Genomic DNA, 27,691 nt, shown 5'->3' on the forward strand with positions numbered 1-27,691 from the left:
CGAGCCCCGCATCAGGCTCTCTGCTCAGCGGAGAGCCTGCTTCCCCCTCTCTCTCTCTGTCTGCCTCTCTGTCTACTTGTGATCTCTGTCTGTTGAATAAATAAATAAAATCTTAAAAAAAAAAAAGATTTCATGTAAACGTGATACCATACTAAATTTGTCTTTCTCTTTCTGGCTTATTTCACTTAGTGTAATACTATCAAACTCCATCCTCATTGTAAGAAGTGTCAGGAGTTCCATTTGTGTGTGTTTTTAGCACTATGTGTGTGTGTGCATGTATATCAATATCTACCTATATATCATATTTTCTTTATGTACTCATCTGTCAAAGGATATTAAGTCATTTCCATGTCTTGGCGACTGTGAATAACACTGCAGTGAACTTGGAAGTACAAATATTCTTTTCAGATAGTAATTTCATTTACTTCATGTCTATAGCCAGAAGTTGGATTGCTGGATCATACAGTAGTTCTATTTTTAATCTTTAGAGGAAATCCCATACTGTTTTCCATTAGTGACTCTACCAATTTACACTGCCATAAAGGGAGCACAAGGTTTGTTTTTTCTTCACATCTCATGAACACTTACTATCTTTTTCCTTTTTGATAATGGCCATCCTGACAAGTGTGAGGTAATGGCTCATGATAGTTTTAATGTGCTGATGATTGGTGATGTTGAGCACATTTTCAAGTTTCCTGTTGCCCATTTGGACGTCTCAGATCCTTTGCCCATTTTTAAAATTGGGTTATTTGTTTTACTTATTGTGTTGAATGAGTTCTTTATATATTTTTTATATTAACCCCTTATCAAATATAAGGCTTGCAAATATTTTCTCCCATGTCATAGGTTGCCTTTTCAATTTATTAATGGCTTCATTTGTTATGCAAATGCTTTTTAGTTCGATATTGGCAAAGACCACAGGAGTCTTTAGTGGCCCAAACGTTATTGGGGTCCTTGGTGGTAAAGCCTACCGGCATTCTCCCGCTCTCTGATTTGCCCATGGGGGTAAGCTGTAGCTGAGAGGATCCCTCTTGGCACCAGGTCTGGTGGGCTGGCAGTCATGGTGGCCACAGGGCCAGGGTCCTGGGATCAAGTGCACTTGTTTTGGTGATAGTGCTGAGGCCTGACATATGAACATGTGCAGCTCTCCCATAGAACTAGGGTTTGGGTTTCTGGGGCTCACGTGACTCAGGCTCAGAGAGGGAAGGGAAATGTTGCAGTGGCTAGCCCAGAAATAACAAGGGGCAATGGTGGCTTGGGCCTATGTTGCAATGTGCAGGAGCAGTTTGATCCTGGTGATGCGGGGTGAGAACTCTGACTCAGGACCTGAGGCATAAGTGCACTGAGTCAAGGTCATAATACTCTGCAGTGAAAATAAGCAGTTATTTGGAGAGCAAGATGGTTACACTGGAGGCAGCAGCTGGAAGTCAATATCAGTGCTGTGGACTAAGCTATTGGGGTGGTGAGAGGCTGCTATTATGGAGAGTAGGATGCCTTAGGCTCATCCTGGAGCATAGTCCATAGCATATTAGAAGCAATATTGGTCACAAACAATGGCATAAACAAGTATATTGTTTGGGGGACAGGGGTTAATTGGACAGGGGTGGAAGACTCAATCACATAGCATAATTGTTGATATCATATACCTTGGAATCAGACGAAGTCTGAACCCCAACTCCTCAAAACCCTTAAGTATACGGCCTTAGGCAAATTATTGAGTCATTCTGAACCTCAGTCATTCATCTCTAAAATGGGAGTAGTAAAGATACCTACTTCACAGAATTGTTGTAAGGGTTGATTGGGGTTTGGTACATATAAATCTTACAGTGTGGGGTCATGTACACGTTATCAATTATTGTCATGTTAATAATATTGGTAGTCTTCTACTAGGAACTCTACATGTGTTATTTCATTTAATCCACCCAATAACCTTTCAAGAGGATATTTCTCTCATTCCACAAATAAGGAAACTGGGGTTCAAAGGGTTTCGTAGTTACTAATAGCTGGAAGAGCAGGTGTATCCATCTACAAGGTCCAGGAGGCTTCCCTGGAGAGTATGCTATCACATGGGCTTAGGTGAATTATTAATGAGGAAGACATAAGAGTCCAAGGGTTACACTATGAGATGAGAGAGATTTCCTCTCTCATCATCTCTATCACTAAATTCTTATTTTCTAAGGGCCTGGCCCAGATAATCATGGTGGGGACAACTTCCCAGGGGTTCCCCTTGCCCCTCCCAGCACAGCACAGAGCTTCAGCCAACTCTCTCAGGATCATTTTGGGACTCCCAAGACACAGTGCCTGAGGCCCTCATTAACAAGGCCCTAGTGGGGAAAGTATTTTGTTCCTGGGGATTCATTAAGAATTTCAAGTTGGGGGGCGCCTGGGTGGCTCAGTGGGCTAAGGCCTCTGCCTTCAGCTCAGGTCATGATCTCAGGGTCCTGGGATTGAGCCCTGCATCGGGCTCTCTGCTCAGCAGGGAGTCTGCTTCCTCCTCTCTCTCTGCCTGCCTCTCTGCCTACTTGTGATCTCTGTCTGTCAAATAAATAAATAAAATCTTTCAAAAAAAAAAAAAAGAATTTCAAGTTGGGGGGTGCCTGGGTGGCTCAGTGGGTTGCGTCTCTGCCTTCGGCTCAGGTTGTGATCTCAGGGTCTGGGATCGAGCCCCGCATCTGGTTCTCTGCTCAGCAGGGAGCCTGCTCCCCCCTCTCCCCACCCCCCCGCCTACCTCTCTGCCTACCTGTGATCTCTGTCAAATAAATAAATAAAATCTTTAAAAAAAAAAAAAAAGAATTTCAAGTTGGAAAGGGCATCTCCAGTTTTTGCCTCTTCTCTTGGGTTTCTTCCTCATCCCCAGATCCAAGGCAGATTTCCTCCTCATCCCCAGTTTAGGAGTCAGCTTGTTTCTGCCCCCAAATCCTGTTTGGACCAGACATCTGGGAGATCAAGACCTAGGCTGGGGACCCAGATTCAGTGCTGACTGCATGGAATTCCCTGAATGACCTTGGGAAAGCAAAGATCCCCCTTTTGTTCCCTTCTGTTAAATGGAGTTATTAGGATAACTGCCCCATTTATCCTTATAGATCAATATGGGGGATGGAGATAAAGATTTGGAGAAATTCTAAATCACCTCGGAGGTATGAGGCACCACTGTTTTACTACTGCTCTATTTATTAGGACTTGTATTATTTAGTTAGCTCTCCTCTCCTCCTCCTCCTTGCTCTTGGGCAATTTTAAGGACACAAGAGGATTGCCCTGTGGTGAAGTCCCATGACAGAAATGATCTCCACCTCTTTTTAAAAAATCTAATTTCCATATATATACCTCCTCTTGACCCCCTGGAATAGCTGACCAAGCTTGTGCAGATTCTTACCCCCTCTTACATCCCTTCCCATGCAACCTCACTGGCTTACGTGTGGTTACAGGTGAGTGTTCTCATGGTCGTTCCTCTGCTCTTACATAAAATGGAAGGGAATTTACTTGTTACTGAACAAGTCAAATCTCCTTGTTTTACAGGTGCAGCAACCAAAGTCTCAAAAGCAAAAATAAGAGACGTGCTCAGGATGACATATCAGGTGAGTGGAAGAGCTGGGACTATCACCAGAGACTGAGGGTGGCTCAATGGGTTAAGCCTCTGCCTTTGGCTCAGGTCCTGGTCTCAGGGTCCTGGGATCAAGCCCTGCATTGGGCTCTCTGCTCAGCAGGGAGCCTGCTTCCCCTCTCTCTCTCTACCTGCCTCTCTGCCTGCTTGTGATCTGAGTTAAAATCCTGCCTCTACCACTTTATGTGACTCATGTTCTTTCTATAAAATTTGGATTATAAAATATATCCATCTCATAGTGAGGGTTGGGAGGAATAAAGGACTATAGAAATAGAAATACAATAGAAAGCACTTAGAACTGTGCATAGTACCTCACCCAGGGAAATTCCCCTAACAGCTGTTAGCTGCAATTGTTGTCAGGGACTGCCCTGAGGAAATTTTGTCAGTATCAAAGATATTGGGACAACCTGAACTGTACATATCACAGGGAAAGGGATTTCTGTTTGTCTTCTGTGCAGTTAGTTCATGGTGATGGGGACCTTGTAAGAATTTCATGATCATTCCCAGGAGATGATATGTCATCAAATATTATAAAAATAATCTGCATTCATTGTAGACAAACCAGAAGGTAGAGATGAGTAGAAGAAAGATGATAAAAACCATTTTATTACTTGAACCACTAATAAATTTTGGTATTTCTTTCCAGTCTTGTTTCTGTGTGTGAGAGTGCGAGAGTATGAGTGTGTGTATTTGTGTTGATATTGAAATAATACCACATTGTGCAGTTTTGCATCCTGCTTGAGTCACTTAACATGTCATAAGAATTTCATTTTTTAATTTGTTTTTTTGCATTATGTTTCCCATCAATATATATTGATGGTATATAAGGAACACATAGATTTTTGTATATCTGATTTTTATTTTGCTACTTTTTTCTAATAATTCTTCATTTTTTAATGGACAATCAAAAAACTTGCTTTGTCTTCCTTTTCAGTATATGAACTTGATTTTTCTATTTCTTGATGTTAATTTCATAGGACAATGATAAAAACAGATGTAACGGTGGGGATCCCTCTCTTATTCCTGTTTGTTTGGAAATGATCATGCAATATCTATCTATTCCTAGATGGCTACACATGGATGTTTTTTCTTTTAAATCAAGAATGGATTGTAACCTGTAAAAAGTACTTTTTAGGCACTTGATATGATATATTATATACATACATTTACTTATATTAAATCTTCTTCAATTCTTTATAAGAGGTCTCTCAATCATGATATATTCTTTTAAATATTCTGATACTTAAAATTCCTTACAGTTATATTTGGCATTTTGCTTCTATAGTCACAACCAAAGTTACTCTCTAGTGATATTTCATATATTTCTCCCAAAAATGTGATATTTTTAGTATCAAATGTATGCTAACTTCATAAAAAGTCTATAGGACCTAGAGAGTATGATGTTAAATAAAACAAGTTAGACAAATACTATATGATTTTACTTACATGTAGAATCTAAAAATCAAGACAAAACAAAGAGCCCATAAATACAGAGAACAAATTGATGGTTGCCAGAGAGAATGGGGGTTGGGAGAATGGGCAAAATAGTAAAGGGGAGTGGGATGTACAGGCTTCCAATTACGGAATGAGTAAGTCACAGGGATGAAAGGTAAAGAAAATATAGTCAATGGTATTGTATAGCGTTGTGTGGTGACAGACGGGAGCTACACTTCCGGTGAGCAGAGCATAATATATAGACTTGTCCAATCACTATGCTGTACATCTGAAACTTATGTAACATTGTCAACTACAATTGTTTTACAAAGACACTGGGAAGCTTAAATTTCTTTCTGGTGCTGCAGGAAGTTTACATAGCATGAGAGTATTCTATTCATTGAAGTTAAATTAAACTTCTCTCAATAGTTTTATGAGGCTGGAGATTGCTACTAGGGTAATTATTTCTTTGACAATTTTCTTGACTTTGTTCCCTGTTTCTGGTTTACTTGGGTATTGAGACTGTTCTAGAATGTATTTTAATTTATATTTTCCTACAATTATATCAATTTTATTGAAAATTTCCATTTAAATAATATAGGGAGTATTCTCTTAAAATTTAATTTTTTCTTTGTGTACCTCTGGCTATCATTCTTTCTAATTCTTTTTTTAAGATTTATTTATTTATTTGAGAGAGTGAGAGTTTGCAAGGGGGAGAAGCAGTGGGAAAGGGAAAGAGAAACTTAAGCAGGCTGCACTGAGCACAAAGTCCAAAGCAGGGATCGATCTCATGACCCCAAGATTATGACCTGAGCAAAAACCAACAGTTGGATGCTTAACCAACTGCACTACCCAAGCACCCCAATATGCATTCCTAATTCTTAATTGTTTGTATTCATTCTTCTTCTTCTTGCTCATTCTTGCCCAGATGACCATCTATCTGATTATTTAAATAGACTTACATTTTCTTATTATTTTTTAATTTGAGTATAGTTGATACACAATGTTAAATTAGTTTCAGATGTACGACTTAGGGATTTAACAAGTTTATACATTATGCTATGTTTAGCAGAAGTGTAGCTACAGGGAGGCCTTGGTGGCTCAGTTGGTTAAGTGTCTGCCTTTGACTTAGGTCATGATTCCAGGATTCTGGGATCGAGTTCCGCATTACAATCCTTGCTCAATGGGGAGCCTACTTCTCCCTCTGCCTGCCACTCCCTCTGCTTGTGCTGTCTCTCTCTCTCTCAAACAAATAAATAAAATCTTGGGCGCCTGGGTGGCTCAGTTTTGAGCAACTGCCTTCGGCTCAGGTCAAGATCCCAGACTTCCAGGATCTCCTGCATCGGGCTCCCAGGTCCTTGGGGAGTCTGCTTCTCCCTCTAACCTTCTCCTCTCTCATGCTCTCTCTCACTCATTCTCTCTCAAATAAATGAATAAAATCTTTTAAAAAAACATTTCTTGAAAAAAAAGTAAAAAAATAAATAAATAAAATCTTAAAAAAAAAATGTGAAGCTACCATCTGTCCTATTGCATTGCTACTACGGTATCCCTGACTATATTCCTTATACTGTGTCTTTTATTCTCATGACCTAGTCATTCCATAACTAGAAGATTTATATCATATGTGTGTGCAACTGTGTGTGTGCTCTTTCCCTTCTTTTTAAAGCAAACCAAAGAATACTATATTCCTTCTACCAGTTGTGCTTTATATTTAATAATATGGCTTTGATATCTTTTGAGTCAGCACAGACAGAACTGTTCCCTACAGCTTCATAGTATTCCTTTGTAAGGCTATACCAAATTAATTTACTCAGCCCTTTTGTGGTGAACACAGGTTATTAGCAATCATTTGCTCTTACAAACCATGCTTCAACAAATGACCTCATGCATATTTCACCTTTTATATGTGACAGTATATCTGTTGGATAAATTCTCAGAAGTGGATTTCCAAGTAAAAAGAAAACACATTTGTCATTTTGAAATACAAAGTCAAACTGTCTTTTTTAAACTTTTCATTTCTGTCTTACAACTATCCTACAAATTTCTCTTATAGCCAAACCTAACCTGCAAGGAATGAGATTTGGGGAAATGCAGGTCCAGCATAGGTAATTTGCCAGAATTTTTGAATTTTAACAGAATCATTAATTTTGGTTATTTTAAACTTTTTTCTCTATTTTGAATCATCCTTGCACAATTAAAATTCTTCCATTTGCCCCTAAAACTTCCCAGTTTAATTTTTACATTTAAATTTTTGATCTGTTTAGAATTTATTTTTGCAAAATATATAAGGTATTTATACAACCTAAATTTTTCCCAGATAGCTATACTACTGCCCTTATAGCACTTATCTAATAGTATATTTTCCCATTCATTTTCCCATTCATGCCACTTATATCATGTGCTAAATACCTGTATTACATTAGTAATGGACATTTCATTTCTCTTCTTTTAAAAGTTCATAAAATTTGGGGATGCCTGTGTGGTTCAGTCAGCTAAGTGTCTGCCTTCGGCTCAGGTTATGATCCTGGGATTGAGCCCCTCATCGGGCTCCTTGCTCAGCAGGGAGCCGTCTTCTCCCTCTGCCTCTGCCTGCCTGTGCTCACTCTCTCTCTCTCTCTTTCTCTCTCTCTGTGACAAATAAATAAATAAATAATCTTAAAAAATTTTTTTTATTTTATATTTTTTCAGCCTTATTGAGGTATAACTGACAAATAAGATTATATTTGAAGTATACAACACGATGGTTTCATATATGTTCACATTGTGAAAGGACTCCCACGATCAAGTGAACACATCCATCACCTCACATATTTACCTTTTCTTTCGTGTGTGAAACATGGAAGTTCTACCCTCTTAGAAAATTTCAGTTATACAGTACAGTGTACAGTCAACTATAGTCACTGCATTATACCTTAGATCCTCACGTTCTTATTGCTTTTGTGGCTGAAAGTTTGTACCTCATAACCAGCCTCTCCCCGTTTCTTATAGTTCTTTTTCTAATGTCTTGATCTGATTATTTAATCACTTTCTTTATTTTTTATTTCTATTGTATTTTCTTAGGGCTATAATTTTGCTTATGAACACTGATTTAGAGATAATCCACATGTTCTAGTGTGTGCTGGTTTCACTATCCCCTTTTCACCTCTCTCTGATGTTTTTTACTTTTAGTTTTGATTCCCTCTGATCCAACTTTTTCTCACAGATTATTTAAAACATTGGGATTTATTTTTAAAAAATCTTTTTTCCTTAAATTGGATTGCAATTAAGTATTATTACCTGTATTCTTTATTCTTTTGGAATTTTCTGAATTTCAGGTTTATACATGCTCTTTTTAAAAATTGTATTTATTGGGGCACCTGGGTGGCTCAGTGGGTTAAAGCCTCTGCCTTCGGCTCAGGTCATGATCTCAGGGTCCTGGGATCAAGCCCCGCATCGGGCTCTCTGCTCAGCAGGGAGCCTGCTTCCCCCTCTCTCTCTGCCTGACTCTCTGCCTACTTGTGATCTCTCTGTCAAATAAATAAATAAATAAAATCTTTAAAAAAATTGTATTTATTTATTTCAGAGATAGAGAGCGCAAGAAGGGGAAGGGGCAAAGGGAAAGGGAGAGTCTCCAGCAGACTCCTTGCTGAATGCAGAGCCCAACAAGGGATTCAATCTCACAACCTTGAAATCATGACCTGAGCTGAAATCAAGAGTCAGATGCTTAACTCACTGAGACACCCTGGTGTCCAAACATGCTCTTTGTTTGGAGGATGAATGTTTCATGGGCATTTGGGAAAGGCATATATACCAATTAGCTTTATCTCCTGAATAATTATATTGAGAGCTTTTATAGCCTTACTTTATTCTGTCAAATTAATCCTATGGTGGACTGAAAGCCACTATAATGCTCCCTGTCTACCGTACATAGTGATACTGTGTCAATGGTGATAGCTCCCTTCTTGAAGCAAGTCCTCTATGTAAATTCTTTAAGTTATATGGGGAGAAGGCAAAGTTCTTCCTGACACTTCTGTTTTTTAAAAGTAATCAGCCTAAAATAATCTACATGCCATTTGGGATGGCAAATTTTGCTGCCCTATAGAGTCTGGTTTTTTTGTTTGTTTGTTTGTTTTTCATTTGTTTGTTTGTTTTGAATCAATATATTGAGAGGAATGATTCTTCTTCTCCTTGGATGTTTCCTTACAGGAACTAATGCAGTCAAAATTTAGGGCCAATAGAACAGCCATTACTGAGTTCATTCTGCTGGGCTTGGTGGAGACACCAGGGCTACGACCAGTTGTCTTTGTAGTCTTCTTCTTTGCCTACCTGGTCACAGTCGGAGGCAACCTCAGCATCCTGGCTGCTATCTTGGTGGAGCCTAAACTCCACACTCCCATGTACTTCTTCCTGGGGAACCTATCAGTGCTGGATGTTGGGTGCATCACCGTCACTGTTCCCTCGATGTTGGCTCGTCTTCTGTCCAAGAAGCGTACAATTCCCTATGAAGCCTGCGTCACACAACTTTTCTTCTTCCATCTCTTGGTTGGGGTAGACTGCTTCCTGCTGACAGCCATGGCCTATGACCGATTCCTGGCCATCTGCCAGCCCCTTACCTACAGCACCCGAATGAGTCAGACAGTCCAGAGAATATTGGTAGCTGTGTCCTGGGCTTTAGCCTTCACCAATGCACTGACCCACACAGTAGCCATAGCCACACTCAACTTCTGTGGTCCCAATGTGATCAATCACTTCTATTGTGACCTCCCACAGCTCTTTCAGCTCTCCTGCTCCAGCACCCAACTCAATGAGCTGCTGCTCTTTGCTGTGGGTTTCATAATGGCAGGTACCCCCTTGGCTCTCATCATCACCTCCTATGCCCATGTGGCAGCTGCAGTCCTACGAATTCGCTCTACTGAGGGCAGGAAGAAAGCCTTCTCCACATGTGGCTCTCATCTCACTGTGGTTGCCATATTCTATGGTTCAGGTATATTTAATTACATGCGACTGGGTTCAGCCAAGCTTTCAGACAAGGATAAAGGAGTTGGGGTCTTCAACACTGTTATCAACCCTATGCTGAATCCAATCATCTACAGCCTCAGGAACCCTGATGTACAGGGTGCCCTCTGGCGGGTGCTCAAGGGGACGCCATCACCAGCTTGACAAGGTCTTGAGTTCCGGAATGTCACTCCCTCATTTTCTCTTTCTGAACTGAAAAAGAAATACTCTAAAGCCAGTAACTAAGACAAATGGTCCTTAATCGCTTCTGCCTCCCAGCAAAACATGAGGTTTTTTTGTTAGGGATAATAGTTAACTGAGGCCATCCCCCAGTTATAGACAGTAGGTGTGTTAAGCTCTGCTAAGGGCAGCCCCTCTGACAAATTACAACTTCAGTTGCCACATGCTACCTTTTCTGTGTAGAAGTGGAACCTCAGAGCTTTGACTATTACAGGTTCATATCCCACAGGAAGGTTATAGTCTGGGTTCCCAAAAATATCCAATAAAAGTCTTCCCCACCCCTCCCACTAGTAGGTCATATGATTCCCTCAAGTTCAGGTAGGGGTGGTCTGGTTATAAAACATGGGTCTAGAGATCAGAATCATTTTATTTTTCCCATCAGGTTCCTACAAAGCAAAACAACAACAACAACAAAAGCCACCTCTATCTTTTCCAATCACACAAAGGTAACATGGGATATAACAGAGGAGAAGTCATATTGGTTGTTATGTGTTGTCTGGTAACTCTGAAGAACATCATCCCTGTGTGCAAATTTTTAACACTCAGTTAACACATATGACAAATCTTATAAAATGAATGTTCCTCATCTAACTTTCCTGATGTACTTCAAATCTTTTGAAAAGATCATCTTTTGTAATGTAAATATTATTTAAACATGAAAAACTGCCAAATTACTCAATATGAACTTCCTCTCTAACTCCTCACTTTCAGTCCCCAAAACTTCCAGCTGAGATAATCCATATCTGTAAATAAAGATATGGTGATATCTGCCCTAAAATTTCCTTTCTCAGTAGGAGAACAGTCTAGAATATTCTCTCATGTTGCATGGTGCTCCCCCGGCTTTGTCCAGTCTGTATTTGGCTGTATTTTCCTTCTAGCCTCTCTTTGAGAAGAATTGCCCATTCTGGGCATCTCTACCACACCACTGATGTTTCCTGATTTGTTTCTCTAAAACATCCCTTGAGCTGCCCCCGTGGCATGGCTTCTCCATGAGTTTTCATGCATTGAAAAGATTGAAAGGATCAGGTAAGATGAAGATGAAGAGAAAGGACATGAAGGAAGGAAGCAGAACAAGAATGGAGATGGAGAGTTTGTGGGGAAATAAAGAAGAAAGATGGGAACTGGGGAGAAACAGGAGAGAATTGCAAGTAAATGGGCTAAGAAGAAAGGATTGAGGCACTGGAGAGGACCCAGTGGGGTACAGAGAGAGTGGATATGAGAAAGAGAGAGAAATAGGATAAATAAGATGCCTTAGACAGTTAAAAGGTGAGAGGAAGGAAGGGGACAATAAAATCAGTGAGTCAGGGGGTGCCTGGGTGGCTCAGTGGGTTCAGCCACTGCCTTCGGCTCGGGTTGTGGTCTTGGGGTCCTGGAATTGAGTCCCACATCAGGCTCTCTGTTCAGCGGGGAGCCTGCTTCCCTCTCTCTCTCTCTGCCTGTCTGTCTGCCTGCTTGTGATCTCTCTCTGTCAAATGAATGGAATCTTAAAAAAAAAAAAAATCAGTGAGTCAGGGATGAAAGATGTGGGCTTCTGTACAGGGCAGCTTCTTGTTCTGTATGTCCAGCAATAACCCATTTATACAACCCTGACATCATCATTGTAGCCTATCCTCTCCACGGAGGATAAAAAAAAAAAAAATTGGGGGTGCCTGGGTGGCTCAGTGGGTTAACCCTCAGTGGGTTAAGGTCATGATTCCAGGGTCCTGGGATCGAGCCCCAAATCGGGCTCTTGGTTCAGCAGGGAGCTTGCTTCCCCCTCTCTCTCTGCCTGCCTCTCTGCCTACTTGTGAGCTCTCTCTCTCTCTGTCAAATAAATAAATAAATCTTTAAAAAAATTAAGTTTCACTGAAAGTGCTAAAAATTATTCAAGGACTCACTTTCCATTTTTCTGAACAGAAAGTGCTCCTAGAATATTAAGGAGACCTACCAGATGGCAAAGAGTGAAAGGGAGTGCTGGGTATTTTATCTACTTGCATCTCTAAAATGTCATTAGAATTTGTTTCTAACCATCCAACTTATTGACTTATTCTCTGCTTTTTGAGTCATGCCTGCCAAGACTATCAAAAGACATGGGGAAAGGATAGCTCTTTCCTGATTCTTTCTTAGCCACCAAATAAACTTCAGGGACACAAACAATGAGCTTCCTGGAAGGGTCAAGAAAACTGTTGAGGAAGATCTATAACATGGTCTTGACTTCATCACCTCCACTCCTGGGCAACTTTCTTGACCTTGGGTAAGTTCTTTAACTTGTCTGGGACTATTTGACAGAGGCACAAGGTAACCATCAACGTTCTTCCACTTGTAATGCCTCTGCTTTTGCTAGCCAGAATGAATAGTCTGTCTCACTCTGTTTACCTGGAGTTACCACATCCTTCACCACCACTTTTGGGCTTGCTTCGGCAGCACATATACTTCACCACCACTTTTTCTACCCACCGGCATCTAGCACTGCTGCAAAAAGGAGCTTATTTGCTTCCAAAAATCCCTGGGCCTCTGGCCTTTCTTCAATATGAACACTCATCTCAAGCCTCAAGGGTTGATTTCAAGTGTAATCATTGGAATAAAATGGATCAACTGTTCGAACATCATAAATGATGACCCAAGACACTGATTTCTGGCCCTTTGTCTACTCTCCAGGATCATAGGGTTTCTTTAAAAATTTGGGAGTTCACCTTCCCTTTGGAATTTGCCTAGTTTTTTTTATTACAATCTTTTGCTACTTTAAAAGTTTATCATACATGTAATACATCATGTTGTAAAAGTTCAGACAATACAGAATGTCATTGTCACTCTTCCATTCCCTCAGTAATCCAATTTTTTAAAACAAGAACTAGCGGTAGTAGTTGGTGTTTAGCTTTCCACACAAATGAACACACACACGTGCAAGTGGAAACGCTGTACTGCTTTGCAATGTGCTGTTCTCCTCTCTGCATTATACGTTATATCAACCTACAAATCAATTTTATCCATTTTAAAGGCTGCATAATATTCCACTTTATGTGTTAACTATAATCTGTTTAATAAATCCCTATTGATTTTATTTCTTTTCTATCTTTTCACAATTGCTAATAATACTGGGGTAAATATATATAAATTTATATATGTAATAATAATAGTTTATTGTAAATAAATATAAATTTGTATATGTTTCCATATAATGAAATTATTTCACTGGTTAGATTCATAAAAGTTGTGTATGTATATGTGTGTATCCATTTACATGGAAGTGCAAAGTTAAAAAGTTAAAAATTGGTAAATATTCTGCCTATTTGCCAAAAATCATTTTACATCTTGATTGGCAATTTGTGAGAATGCTACTTACCTCACTTGCTGTAACTGGTTGTTATATATAGAATTTTTAATCTTTGATAATTAGATCAAATATTGCATTATATTTAATTATATATTTAAATATATATTAATTACTCAACTATATATTTAAATATATTTACATTCAAATTATATTTGAATTTCTTTGTTTATGAAATCTTTTTTAAAGATTTGATGTATTTACTTGAGAGAGAGAGAGCACAAGCAGGGGGAATGACAGGCATAGGGAGAAACAGGCTTCCCACTAAGCAGGGAGCCGGATGTGGGACTCAATCCCAGGATCCTGGTTCATGACCCCAGCCAAAGGCAGACACTTAACCAACTGAGCCACCCAGGTGCCCTCAATTGATTTTTATGTATTTATTGCTTATTTGTATTTGCACTTTCAAAATTGCCAGTTCATGTTTTTGCACCTTGGAGGTAGTTTATATTAACAATTGGTGGAAACACTTCAGTTTTAGGGTAGTATCTCCTTGCCGTGTATGTTGCAAATACATTCCCAATTTCCCACTTGTCTTCTATGTTGCTTAGGCTTCTCCCATGCAAATGAAGTTTGTCATTTTTATGAAGTTTATCTTGTTTGCTTTGTCATGCTTAGAAAAAAATAACTTTTCTATCTAAATGTTGTATAAATATTTGTCAGTGATGTTTTTCTAGTATATTTACATTTATATTTAAGTCACATATTTAAAATACAAAGAATTTATTTTTGCGTATATTCTAACTTTTCCCCCAGCTGATAAAAGTTGCCCCAATCTTATAAAATGTAAACTTGTTTGTATAGTACCTATGATATATATACACACACACACACACACAAAATAGCAGCAAGCAAAATGGCAGAAGAGGAGGTCTCCCACTCACATTCTCCCTACAGTGACAAATATTTTGGACAAGAAATGCTGTTGTGGGAGTTTGGGGTTCTAGGTAGGAGACTGTGAGACCCTGGTGGAACCCAAGAATGGGGAGGGCTGTTTTGAGAAGGAGGACCTGTCCCCAGGTGGCAGTGTGCCAACAGTAGTCTGGTTACAGACCTAGAAGTAGCTTGGTCCCTGTGTGGACTCAGCTTCAGCCCCATTTGGCCTTGGTCCTGTCACCAGCAACATCTGCCAAGAGACCCAGCAGAAGTCATGCCCACTTGTGTCCCCAGTTAATAGCCCTGCCAACCTTGACCCTGGCTGTGGATAATGAAGCAGCCCATGACCCAGCTCCAGTCCTCTTAGCTGCCAGTTCTGCCCCACCAGGGACAAACACCCCATGCTCATCCATACCTCTCAGGCTTTTGACCTCAGTCCAACTGAAGACACTGAAAAGGCCCATAACTTGGCTCCTGAACCTTATAGTCATGGACCAGGAATACTCTTGCTTGTTTGGGACCCCACCAGAAGACACATTCTTCTATGCCCCCAGAGGTTCCCCCACTGACCTCCATCCAACTGTAGATTAAAGTGACCCCATAACCTAGAAGTGATAGGCAGGGAACACTTGTGCCCCCAAGGACCTGGAGGAAGATATACTCCCAAAGGTAGGCCTGCCAACCTTGAAGAAGCCCTATAACCAATATCCAGGTTCAAAGGGACATGTCTCCAGTTTATTAGGACCAGCTCCAGGCATCCTTGCCAGGATGTTAAATCATGAATCATGAAAAGGGCTTCCTTCTCAATTGACTCTCCCTATTCAGCCTTACATTCCACCCACTCCTTTGGTCCCCATGACCCACTCCCACATTGCTCCTCTATAAACAAGAGGAACTTCCATTTCCTGCCAGGGTAATTTGGCACATGTATTAGCTTCCTATTGCTGCTGTGACTAACCGCCACACACTTAGTGACTTAAAACAACAGAAATTTATTCTGTCATGGCTCTGGAGGCCAGAGGTCCAAAATGAGCCATACAAGGCTACCTTCAAGTGTCAACAAGGAAAGTTTGTTCCAGAGGTTCCAGGGGAGAATGCATTCCTTGTCCCCCCCAGCCTCCAGAGGTGGCTGGCCTTCCTTGCCGTGTGGTCCCCTCACTCCCTCTCTGCTTTCATCTTCACATTGCCTTCTCCTCTGTAATCAAATATCCCTCAACTTCTCTCTCGTAAGCATTCTCGGGGTGATGGAGAGGGCCCAGTGAATGATACAGGATCATCTCCCCAGATGAAGACTTCCAGCAATCACATTTACAAGGTCCTAATTTTTCCATATAAAGTTGATTTCAGGGATTAGGATGTGGCTATGGCAGGGGGAGAGGGCATTATTCAATTTCTCACAGCCAGGGATGGGATTCTTTTCAGTGAGCAAATTATTTATTTCTCTTGCATCATGGGTGAGATTGCCTTTCTCAGAATACCCTGAGACCTAATCCCAGTTATTCTGTATGCACAGAGGAGACATGGGAAATGTTCTTGAGGAGGACAAGAGTCTTCTCGTAAGGCATCTGCTTCCTAGGAGGTCTTTGTGTGGCCACCACACCAAAGGAGGTTGATTTCCACCAGCAAAGAGAAAGGGAGGCTTTTGCCAAGTGGCTACAAGAAAGACTGGGGTTTCATAATTCTCCTGCTCAACCTCTCAAATATCCCCATCCCAAGACTCAGGGTCTCACTCCTTCCATAGCAGGGACCTGGCTTTAGCACAGGAGGCACCCCTCCCTTTAAGCTGCATATTCAGCCCCTTTATAGTTCTGAGACTCTTAAATTAGGTACAAGAGCTGATTTTCAGTGCTGCCTGCCTCGTGGGAGATTGTAAGAGAAGTTTTCTGGCTTTGACAATAAATCCTAAATTGATCCTTACCTGACCTGGGCCTATCATTGTTTTTTCAGGCATCTAGGAAAATTAACAGAAACTACCCTTAATTCTTTTTTTTTTTTTTTTTTAGGATTTTTAAATTTATTTGACAGAGAGAGACACAGCAAAAGAGGAAACAGAAGCAGGGGGAGCGGGAGAGGGAGAAGCAAGCTCCCAGCTGAGCAGGGAACCCAATGTGGGCTGGATCCCAGGACCCTGGGATCATGATCGGAGCTGAAGGCAGATGCTTAATGACTGAGCTACCCAGGTGCCCCCACCCTTAATTCTTAAAACTTCCACAATTCTTATAATTAATTCTATAATATAATTCTTATAATTAATATGCTAGTGCCATATTAATATGCTAGTGCCAGCACAGGACCCAGGGGTTCACCTTTTACCTGTACCTCATCCCAACATAACACAGCTGAGTCTCAGTGATGAAATTATGGTTTTCACCAACTCCACTTACCCTAAACAGTGGTGAATGTTCCAGTTCCAGAATCCCATCTGGAGGCCATGCTTCCTAGTAGCAGCTGTCTTAGTCGGGTTCCCCCGAAAGCAGAGCTTGAGACAAGATGCTTATGTGGCCTAACTGGGAAGTCATTTCAGGGAGCAAGGGTCCCTGAAGGAGGAAGACTGAGGTTATGAGGAGACAAAGGAGGAAGAAGCGGACATGACTGAGGGGTTCAGCACAAAAGTCTCTGCTATGGACATCCCGCAGTGACTTGACTGAGCATGAGCATATGGAATGCTTCCTGAAATTGTCTGAAGAAGGAGTGTTGGGGTGTTTATTCATTGGCTCCCCTTTCATATCATCAAGGTGCTCCTTGCACTCTAAGTACACGTGCTTACACCTAGTGAGCACCCCACCCCCACCCCCATTACTCATGGCATCAGAGGATCCCAAGGAAGAGGCTACCGTCTGCCAGCCACCCACAAGCAGAAGCCTGCAGGGAACTGTCTGACCCGACCACAGCTGAAATCAGAAGATAGGCTGAGGGAGATGTGACTCAGACATCTGAAATGTCTACCACAACATGCTTCCTAGAAGTATGAGGATTCGTGGAGACTCCAGGCTCGTAAAGTGCTTAGCATATTACCAAGTACCTAACAAACACCTGTAAATGTTATCAGTGGGTATGGTGAGGTGCTGCCAAACCTGTACTAGCATTTTAGTGAATCTTACTTTATTTAATCTGAAAAAATGCTCTATGATAGAGGATACACTCATTTCACAGATGAGAAAACTGAGGCTCAAAGGGGTACAGCAGTTTGTCCAAAGTCAACCAATAGTAACAAGAAAACACATCTGTCTACAGTACATTTCCTCCTGTAGAAGGGTTGGTTCTCTGGTGAGAGAAGATAGAGCACCCCCTCTTGGGAGAAGGGTGTTGAGTAGGTAGTGGTGAGTATAGGAGTCAGAGGAACACACCCCTCAACCTTCCCATATCTTCTGAGAGGCCTTACCAGGGCTCTCAATCCCTCAGAGCCTGGCCTAGACAGTCGTATTGGCAGGCAGCTCCACGGGAGTTCTCCTAGCTCTTCTACCCCCACATTCAGAGTCATTAAACATAGCCAAGATACAGTCCCAGGGGCTCCCAACTAACAAGGCCCTGAGGGAGAAAGCACCACATTCTTTAGGACTCATTAGGAAACTGGGTTTGAAGAAAGCTTCTCCCTCTTGCCTTTCTTCTGGGGCCTCCTCCTCATCCCTAGGTCTAAGGCAAGTCTGGAAATTAGCTTGTCTCTGCTCAAAGGCTCTGCTTGGGGTTGACATCTGAGAAATGAACTCCTCCCTTAGCAAACCTATATCTAGTCCCACTTACACTAGCTTCCTGGGTGGCTTTGAGGATTTGAACAAGTTCTGTCAACCTCAATGACACCACGATTTAGTGGAATCTTTATCACCTTCCCTAACTACCTACTATAAAGCTAGGGCTAGAGAGAAAGCCTTTTTTTCCCCTTCTTTTTTAAAGAAATTCTAAATACCAGAAGGTGTAAAGCATGGTTGCTATATTCAGGAAGGGTTGTTTACAAAACAACTTATCTCTCTCCCCATCTGTCTCCCCCGTTCTGGGAGGGATCACACTGTAAAGAAGACAGCCCTACCTTAGAGAGAATGTCAGCTTGTTTCCCTCATTAACTTGCTTTCTGGTGGATAAAGAGGTCTGCATAGCTCCTCATCTTCCTTCCTGAAGAGCCTCACTGGTTTCTATGCCCATGTCCAGGTGAGTATGCTCAGGGGTCCTAACCTGCCCTTACAAAACAGAGGTGGAGCCTCCATTGTTGCCATTAGCTCAAACCTGACTTCTCATGTGGTGCAACTGAAGCCCCTGGGGAAAGAAAATGTTCTAAGGGAAGATCAGAAGATACAACCCAAAGGTCCTGGCTCCTTTTCTGTGCCCTTTTGCCCAAGGTCCCATTTCTTGGAAGCCTGTTCTTTCTTACTCCTAGGAGAGAGTAGGAAGCGATTCACTGAGTCTGGTTCACTGCACAGAACCCACTGTATCAGGCAGCCTAGAACCTTCACTCCAATCCCAGGTCTTGTTGAGCCTTTTCATCACAGGGAACGTGGAGGGATTATTTGGAGTTCCAGGATGGGGAGCTGTAATTGCTCAGTAGAGAGAACCTGGAACTCATAACAAACATTTGAGAATCATGATGCAGGAAGTCTCCTCATGATGGGCAATGTGGTGACCCTTAGGCACGCTGGATGTCTCTGGATGATCAGAGGTCTTCCAGAATCCCACTGATTTCAAGGAAGTTGCATCTCTCACCATTTGCGAGTTGGTGGCAGCTGCCTTGTTGCTCTTCTGTCCCTTGTTGCTCTTCGGTCCCTGGCTACCACATCTTTCTCTGTGGGGTATGCCCCTTCTAAGGACCTTATTCTTTTCAGTGGTTTCCCTGAAAAGAAACATGTTAGTGTGTGTTAAGCTACATTACCAGCTTGTCCCATAAAACCAAGGAAAGCAGTAGTCTCTGCAGCAACCTTGCACCCTGCATCTGCCTCTACACACCCCCTCCCACCCCCCGCCAAGTAAATCATGGTAATTTACAAAAGTCTAGCCCGAGTTCCAATTTGTCCAGGAAGTCTTCCATGACAACTCTAGGTCATGCTGATGCTCTTTTTCTCTGCAATCCTATGAAAACTGCAACCATTAGTTTATTTATGTAATAAATATTGAGTACCTACTGTGTGCCAAGCATTATGATAAGTATTGTTATGTAAAGTGAATGAAACATGTGTTGGGTCCTCACGTCACTTACAGAGCAGTAGGGGAGATTTGCTCTATAGGAAAAAGACTTAGCAAGAAGATAAACACTAATAAGTTACATGAAATAATGTTTAGTAAGAGCTTCAGGGACAGAGACAGACAGGCAAAGATGCTTTTGATACAGGGAACTTTCAGGAAACCAGCTTAAGTCAAGTCCTGAAATAATGGGGGGTGGAGTTGGAAGGAAGCCATTGCAGGTAGAGAAAACAGTAGGAGCAAAGAGGCAGAAAATCACAGGGTCACAATCTAATACTTAGATTCAAAAAGGCCCAAAAAGGGAAATGCAGAGTAATTAATTGTTAGTTAATATAGTATATATAGAGTGCTACCCACCCATTGATTTGTCCATTTGCAAAGCACTGAACGAATTTCATTGATGATAAGTATGCCTGAGAATGGTCCTCCATCTCACCAGACATATGGTCCTAGAATTTTAAGGGTATTTTAGAGATCACCGCATCCAAGTTTTCATCCATGTGAGCCCATCAACCTTTCCCTTCTGTTAGAGTCACCAGACTCCAACTGCTTCCCTCTGATTCCGGTGTATTCTCTGCAAGGGAATAACAATACTCTTAGGAAGCTCTAGCTCTGCTTGTTCCATGGGCCATAGAGAAACACTGATATTTTTTTCATCAGAATCTTATTATAAGATCCTGTAAGACTTGGCTCAGTCTGGCTCTCTATATATGTGCCTGCTTCATTTGAAGATCTCTCCTTAGAGCTGTTGGTCAAAACACTATGCCTGAGTCAAGGACAAGTGAAACAGTGGTGGCTGTGAAATGCACAAACCCAGCTGCACCCAGCTGCAGCCCACCCACAGGTCATGCTTTCAGTTTTGTTTTCAGAGGCAAGCAACAGATACCATAAAAAGAATAAATAACTTTAGGGGCACCTGGGTGGCTCAGTGGTAAAGCATCTGCCTTCAGCTCAGGTCATGATTCCAGGGTTTGGGGATTGAGTCCCACATCGGGCTCCTTGCTCAGCAGGAAGCCTTCTCCTCGATCTGCCTGCCTCTCCCCCTAATTGTGCAAGATCTCTCTTGCTCTCTCTGACAAATAAATAAATAAATAAATAAATAAAATCTTTTTAAAAAAGAATAAATAACTTTAAATTAAATTTAAGGTAAATTATTCAAAGTCTAATGTAAAGGTTTAGTTGGCACCAAGAACATCAGCAATTTGTTGACGTAGGGATTTTGAACTTATACTTCAGAGTATGTCCCTCACCTTGGAGAAATGTGCTTGGCTGAACTACCTGGTATCTACAATCATGGGTCTGAGTCTTGCTATATATTTGTTTGATCTTCAATATCTCTAAAAGCTTTGAAACCTGGGTTTTCAAATGCTTTCTGGTTTCTCTGGAAATATTAGCTTTTCTATCTTGAAATCTGCTTATTGTTTGGGTTGATCCCTCAAAGTGAAATAGAGAAATCCATCTTAACCTCATTACATTTAAAGAGGAAGTCTGCTTTTTTAAAAAGATTTTATTTATTTATTTATTTGATAGAGAGAGACACAGTGAGAGAAGGAGCACAAGCAGGGGGAGTGGGAGAGGAAGAAGCAGGCTCTCCACTGAGCAGGGAGCCAGATGCAGGACTCCATCCCAGGACCCTGGGATCATGACCTGAGCCAAAAGCAGCCACTTAACAGGCTGAGCCACCCAGGTGCCCCAGGAAGTCTGCTTTTATCTTAATTCATTTTCCCAAGTATTCTGAGCCTTCTAAGTAGGACAGGATGGGAGGGACAAAGTGGTGATGGTTTTGGGTATCTCAGCTGAGAGCAGAGTAAAGGTATTGAGGTGAAGGAGGAGGTCAGTGAGTAAGAGATGGCCTGGGGACTGAAAATATTATCCCCTAGACAGCTGAGAACTGGCTCTGAACATAGGTGGGTTGTTGGAATGGACTGATTATCTCCCCTCCTGGAACATTGCCTTACAGAAACTCATGGATCCAGAAGTTGGAGTAAACAGGACGTCTGTTACTGAGTTCATTCTACTGGGCCTAGTAGAAACTGAAGAGCTGCAGTCTGTGGTCTTTGTAGTCTTCCTCTTTGCCTACCTGGTCACAGTCGGAGGCAACCTCAGCATCCTGGCTGCTATCTTGGTGGAGCCTAAACTCCACACCCCCATGTACTTCTTCCTGGGGAACCTATCAGTGCTGGATGTTGGGTGCATCACCGTCACTGTTCCCTCGATGTTGGCTCGTCTCCTGTCCCACAGGCGTACAATTCCCTATGGAGCCTGTCTCACACAGCTTTTCTTTTTTCACCTTCTTGCTGGAATGGACTGCTTTCTGTTGACAGTCATGGCCTATGACCGATTCCTGGCCATCTGTCAGCCCCTTACCTACAGCACCAGAATGAGCCAGACAGTCCAGAGAATATTGGTGGCTGTGTCCTGGGCTTTAGGTTTCACTAATGCACTAAATCACACTATTGCCCTAAATACCCTCAACTTCTGTGGTCCCAATGCAGTCAATCACTTCTACTGTGACCTCCCACAGCTCTTCCAGCTCTCCTGCTCCAGCACCCAACTCAACGAGCTGCTGCTCTTTGTAGCAGCAGCTTTCATGGCTGTAACCCCCTTGGTCCTCATCACTGTGTCTTACGCACACGTGGCAGCTGCAGTCCTACAAATCCGCTCAGTGGAAGGCAGGAAGAAGGCCTTTTCCACATGTGGCTCCCACCTCACTGTGGTTTGCCTCTTCTATGGTACTGGTATCTTCAACTACATGCGTCTTGGTTCTGAGGAGTCTTCAGACAAGGATAAAGGGGTTGGGGTCTTTAACACTGTTATCAATCCCATGCTGAACCCACTTATCTACAGCCTTAGAAACCCTGATGTCCAGGGTGCCCTGTGGCGAGTACTTGTGGGGAGGCAGTCACTGACCTAAAGGTTGATAGCATCCCTTCCTTCTTGCCTCTTCTGGTTTAAGGGAAAATTCTCATGAAGGCAATAACCTGGGGAAACAGTCCCAAACCATATCTCTCACTGCCTGAAGATCTGTGTGACGTATTTGTCCAGCAAAGAAGTCCTACATAACTGATTCATACAGCAAATATTTATTAAATTGCTTCTATGATCCAGACACTCTCCTAGGGGACTAGTGAACAAAACAGAAGTCTCTGGACTTATGCAAGTCACGTTCTAATTAAGAGAGACAAAATACATAAATAAGTATCATATGTGGAATATCACATATCAATAAGGGCTATAAAGAAAAACAAAGATAGGAGGATATGAGCAAGTGCCTTGGGTAAGTTGCCGCCTGTGTGTGGCTGTGCTCATTTTCTGGGTAAGGTTGAAGCCTTAGGGGCTGGGTAGCTCTGGACATCAATATCCTACATGGAAGGGCTATTTGGCTAATATGTAACCCATTAACCTAAGTAACCAGGAATATCACGGTGAAGGTTTTTTTTTTTCTGGTGGGGACATAAGATTCTACTTAGATCAGAGTGCAGAAAACTCTTTTAAACCATTGGTCCAGTGCCAAGTTTATTCTATTCTATACTTTACCTTTCACCTCCAAAAAAAATCAATTCCTTCTCTTCGCTACCACACAAGAATCCAATAGGATGTTTAGTGGACACGCAAGGTCTGCAGAGAGAAACAGATCACTAAATTAAAACTGCATTAATGCATACATGATATATCTTCATGTCAAAAAAGGAATGTTCCATCTTCACCCCTGCCATGTCTTTGTTATTGGATGAATCCTCTTGTTCACATATATGATAAAGCTTTTGGAAGAATAAGCATTTATACTCCAACCAGGTCTTTTGATTTTTTTGGTGAGGAATGTAAAATATAATCTTTTCCTTCAAAGTCTTATTTTTTCCTCCCAAATCTCCTAGCTCTGAAAATCCCCATACATGAGGTTTCTGGTACTAATGCCTATTTCTAACTTTATAAATACATCAGTACAGCTCCAATCCAGAGAATTTTCTCATCTTGATGTTCATTCAGCCTTCAGCTCATCCATTTCTGATTTGCATCTTTTCCTCACCCTCTCTTGGAAGGCTAATTACCCTCAATTCTACTACCCGTCCACTGTATCATTCCTAAATCTGTTCTATGGCTACACCTGGACCTTGGCTTCCCTGTTGTCTCTTCTTGAAGCCACAGAACTGAGGCCAGGTTGAGATGAGAATGGGAAGAAAACACAGAAGAGTGGGCGGTAGACAGGAGTGGGAGTGGAGGAACGAAGATATAATATGAGGATATAGGGAGGGACAGGAGACGATGGTGAGCAGAAGGGGTAAGAAGGAAGATTAGAAATGAGGGAAAGGACACAAGGAGAAATTAAGGAAAGGAGATAAGAGAGGATGGGATAATTGGGAATTATCAAATTGATAATTGAGGTTATCAATTTGATAATTGAGAATTACCAAACAAGATGCCTCAGGAATGTTGGGCTTGAAGATGAGTATGGAGAAAATGAAAAATGAATGATGATAAGAGATGAGAATAAAATTCATACTATGGAATCAGTTCCCATCAGCGTGTGGCCATGTGATAACAGCACCTTTAATGTTATTGTCAGGCTCCCCCCAACCCCGCATCCTTCTAACTAGGAAAAAAAAAAAGTTTTGCTGAAGGTATAATAATGAAAGTGGTCTAGGTGCTCTCTTCCATTTCCTCTGGCTGGAAACCATACCTGGGAGAAGAGAGAGTTGAGCTGATAAGGGAAAAGGAGGTAGATGTTTGCTCTGAGTTCATCCCCCACAACCCCACTGGCCCACTCAAGTTGTCAGCCCCCCTCCCTTTGGGGACAGTGCCTGGCAATACAGTCTAAGGTACAGAAATTATGTATGTCTTTTTCCTGATATCTTTCAGTCTCCAGATACCTCAGTGTTAAAGAAAATGAGCTTCTCCCAAAGGGCAAAGTTTTTAAGAGTAAAAATCAGGAATGTGGGCTATAACCACTGCTCTGAGACCTTAGAAATTTCCTTTCTGTGACTGGGCTTGTTCCCACCTACACCATAAAGAACTGGGACAAGGTCATCTCCACAGCTCTTCACATTAAATGACCCTTTATTACAATAGGCTGGATGAACATTTTCCTAGGGCTGAACCCAGAAAACCTTTTGAGAACATTATCACCACTATTTCCACAACTCCATCTACCCTATGAGCCTTTTACACTGCCCCAACTAATCTTATCTATTATCCATCAAAGATCCCCAGACCTTGGTGAGACAGAGCAGGGACTGGACTCTGGTCCTCTCAGCTCTAACTGCAAAATCCAGCATTCCTTGATAGCTGAAACTCTATGCCCCTTGAATAGCATATCTTGTAGGAATGCAGAAGCAGGATATCTACCAAAGAAGGAACTCAACAACAAAGACTGGCATGATGGAACCAAACCAGTCTGTGCCAAGACCAACGCCAGAGCTGACCTTTCCCCAACTTTCTCTCTCATTAGAATACTGAAAATCATGCCCAGGGGTGGATATTTAACATGCTAATTACACATATGACACATGAAGAAGCATGACCTTCAAGTGTGTCGGTGCCAATAAATCCCCACCTCTCCACGTTTAAAAGACACCCTTTCCCCTCCCCATAGAAAACACTTCTTCTTCGACTCATGTAATTGCCCCTTCCTTTTCCTCATAAAAAGCCCCTTGGTTTCATCCTGTAAGCAGGGCACTGCTTGGGTGTCTACCAGACTCCATGCTCTCAGAAATGCAATTCTTTGATCCTAAATCAATGCTCACTTGCCTCTCGCTGTGGCTCTTTATTTTCAGATTGGCAATCTTTCCTTATAATGTTATGATTTTATGTGTCACATTGAGTGGAAAAGATTTTTTCCATCTCCATCAGATTAGATAGGCTAGGTTACACTGTGCTAACAAACAGCCTCTAAAATCTTCATGGTTTTCTACAGCAAATGTTAAATTCTCATTTATGTGACCTCAATTATTTGATAGCTCTAGAAAGGTTGTTGTTTTGTTGTTCATCTTCTTTCTTATTTTGAGTATGAGAGTAATGATGTCAGAGAGGAAGCCAGAAAACTACAATGTATTTTACCTGATAATTGCTTGTAGTGAACACTTACAGTCTTTCCGACTTCTATTTCCCCTTTTCTAACAGCTATTAGTTTCTATTTGGCATCCGGATTGTTCCTGGGAATGATGGTTCTCTGTGGGCACGGGGCCTAATCTAGTTTAATACAATTCTTCATAGTGAGTAAGGAAAGAGGTAGGGGACCCCTGGCTGGGCTCTGAAAGTATTCGTGGCAGGCAGAATCCGATAAGCCAGAGTGAACAGAGATAACGAAACAGATCCCCAGGCCTCTGATGTCAGGGAATATTTTTCTTTGGTGGCTACAGTGTAATCATAGAAAATGGCCAAACCTCAAAGAATTAAGTCATTAAAGGTGTTATCAATGGTCCTTGCTCAAACCAAGATGGCACAAGAATCTCAAGGCCACAAGCTTCCCAGTCAGTTCGCAATAAAAGACTGCCACTAGAAGCCTCAGTGGCAGCTCTTTTGGGACCCCTCTCACTCTAGAGAGCTTCTTCTTTGCTTTCTGCTTTCACTTTCACTTAATAAACTTTCACTTCACTTCACCCACTAGTGTCCGTGAGATTCATTCTTCGACTCTGTGAGACGAGAACCCTGCGATCCAGGCACAATGCTAGCCTTTCACAACTGGGTTTCCATGACAGAATTAAGCCCTATACAAAATTATCTGAATGACGATGTTCTCAATTCTCCCAAGGCTCCACAGCACATTCTAGATGCACAGGACAGAAGTTAACTCACTGCACAGAATTACCTTAGTTATTAGAACTCAATTCCCTTTGGAACTGGCTGAGAAGAGCCACTCTAAACCTGCTCCTCATAAAGGAAACTTTCAACTGTTAATGTTTGTGGGCCCTGCTCCTGGGCTCCCAGAGAAGATACACTTTTACCAAGGTCATAATGACTTCACCACACTTCAAAGGGCAAAAGCTCTTTCTGCCCTGAGCACACATTGTACATCTCCTTCATTAGCAAATAACCTAAAAGAAACATTTCAGATTTAAGAGTAAAAATCCCAGGTGGCATTCTATTCCCACACCTCTGAAGTCTGCAATCTTGCTCCTACTAAAAGCACATGATAAAGTCTGTAATTTTCTGAAATGCTCTTCCTCATGATGATTTGTAACTCTTGATGTAACAAAAACATATAAGATCCTGTATTAAACATTCCTTCTCCAGAGCACTCCCTTCTTTGTAATGACTGTGTATCCCAGGCAACTGTCCTTGCTTGGCCTCGAATAAAATTTAAAACTCTCTTCCTTTTTTTAAAGAAATTTTAAAAGGTTTGTTCGTTTTGTGTCAACACTCCTGGTCAAGCAAAGAAACGTCCTTGCCCTCAGAAGTGTGGGAGGCCTCAAAGAGCTACCAGGTGAACTGGGGGGGCAAAATGCAGAAAAACAAGGAACCCCCAAATGACACTGCTGACAGCTGATCTGCTTTCCCCACAAGCCATTTGTTGATTCCAAGACAGGGGCTGAGAGGCTGGGAGCAGAAGGTGCAGGTGAGAGTCTGAGTTGTGAGGCAAACGTTAGCAGGCCTATGGAGACAAAAAGTGGAGGCAGAATCCTGTCAGAGGGAAGGAGTTGAAAACTCCAAGTTTTCAACTGGGACTTCCAACATGTTACATTCTAGAAGTAGCACATAATAGGAAATAGGCCAACCCTCATCAACAATGTGCCTGAAACCATAGGGTAGTAATGAACCCTGCATGTATACTATGTTTTTTCCACATACATAGCTAGAATAAAGTGTAACTTATGAAGTAGGTACAGTAAGAGATTAACAACAATAATAAAATAAAACAATGATAACAATGAACTGTAATGTGAATGTGTTCTTTCTCTCTCTTAAAATATCTTAGCTTCTCTTGTGATGGTGTGAGGATGACAAAATGGCTGCCTGAGGGAGGAGATGGAAGGAGATGGATGACATAGGCTCTGTGATGTAGCCTTAGGACATTTTTGACGTTCTGAGGATGTGTCAGGAGACCCGTCTGCTTCCTGACTGTGGTTGACCACAGATAACCAAAACTACAGTAA

General features: G+C 41.7%; 2 protein-coding genes across 2 annotated transcripts; both read left to right on the forward strand.

Annotated features, from left to right (window-relative positions):
• Window positions 1–9,226: 9,226 nt before the first annotated feature.
• Window positions 9,227–10,174, forward strand: LOC308357544 (olfactory receptor 3A1; the record flags this gene model as incomplete). The annotated part of the gene is made up of 1 exon (XM_080827154.1): window positions 9,227–10,174. The coding sequence occupies one exon, from the start codon at window positions 9,227–9,229 to the stop codon at window positions 10,172–10,174; it is 948 nt and encodes a 315-aa protein (XP_080683280.1).
• An 11,366-nt stretch (window positions 10,175–21,540) lies between these two features.
• On the forward strand, window positions 21,541–22,515 carry LOC308357547 (olfactory receptor 3A2; the record flags this gene model as incomplete). Its single annotated transcript, XM_080827157.1, has 1 exon — window positions 21,541–22,515. The coding sequence occupies exon 1, from the start codon at window positions 21,568–21,570 to the stop codon at window positions 22,513–22,515; it is 948 nt and encodes a 315-aa protein (XP_080683283.1). The 5' UTR covers window positions 21,541–21,567.
• Window positions 22,516–27,691: the final 5,176 nt, after the last annotated feature.

The sequence above is a fragment of the Martes martes genome (assembly GCF_963455335.1).
Source record: "Martes martes genome assembly, chromosome: 16".
In the NCBI taxonomy this organism is placed as follows: Eukaryota; Metazoa; Chordata; class Mammalia; order Carnivora; family Mustelidae; genus Martes; species Martes martes.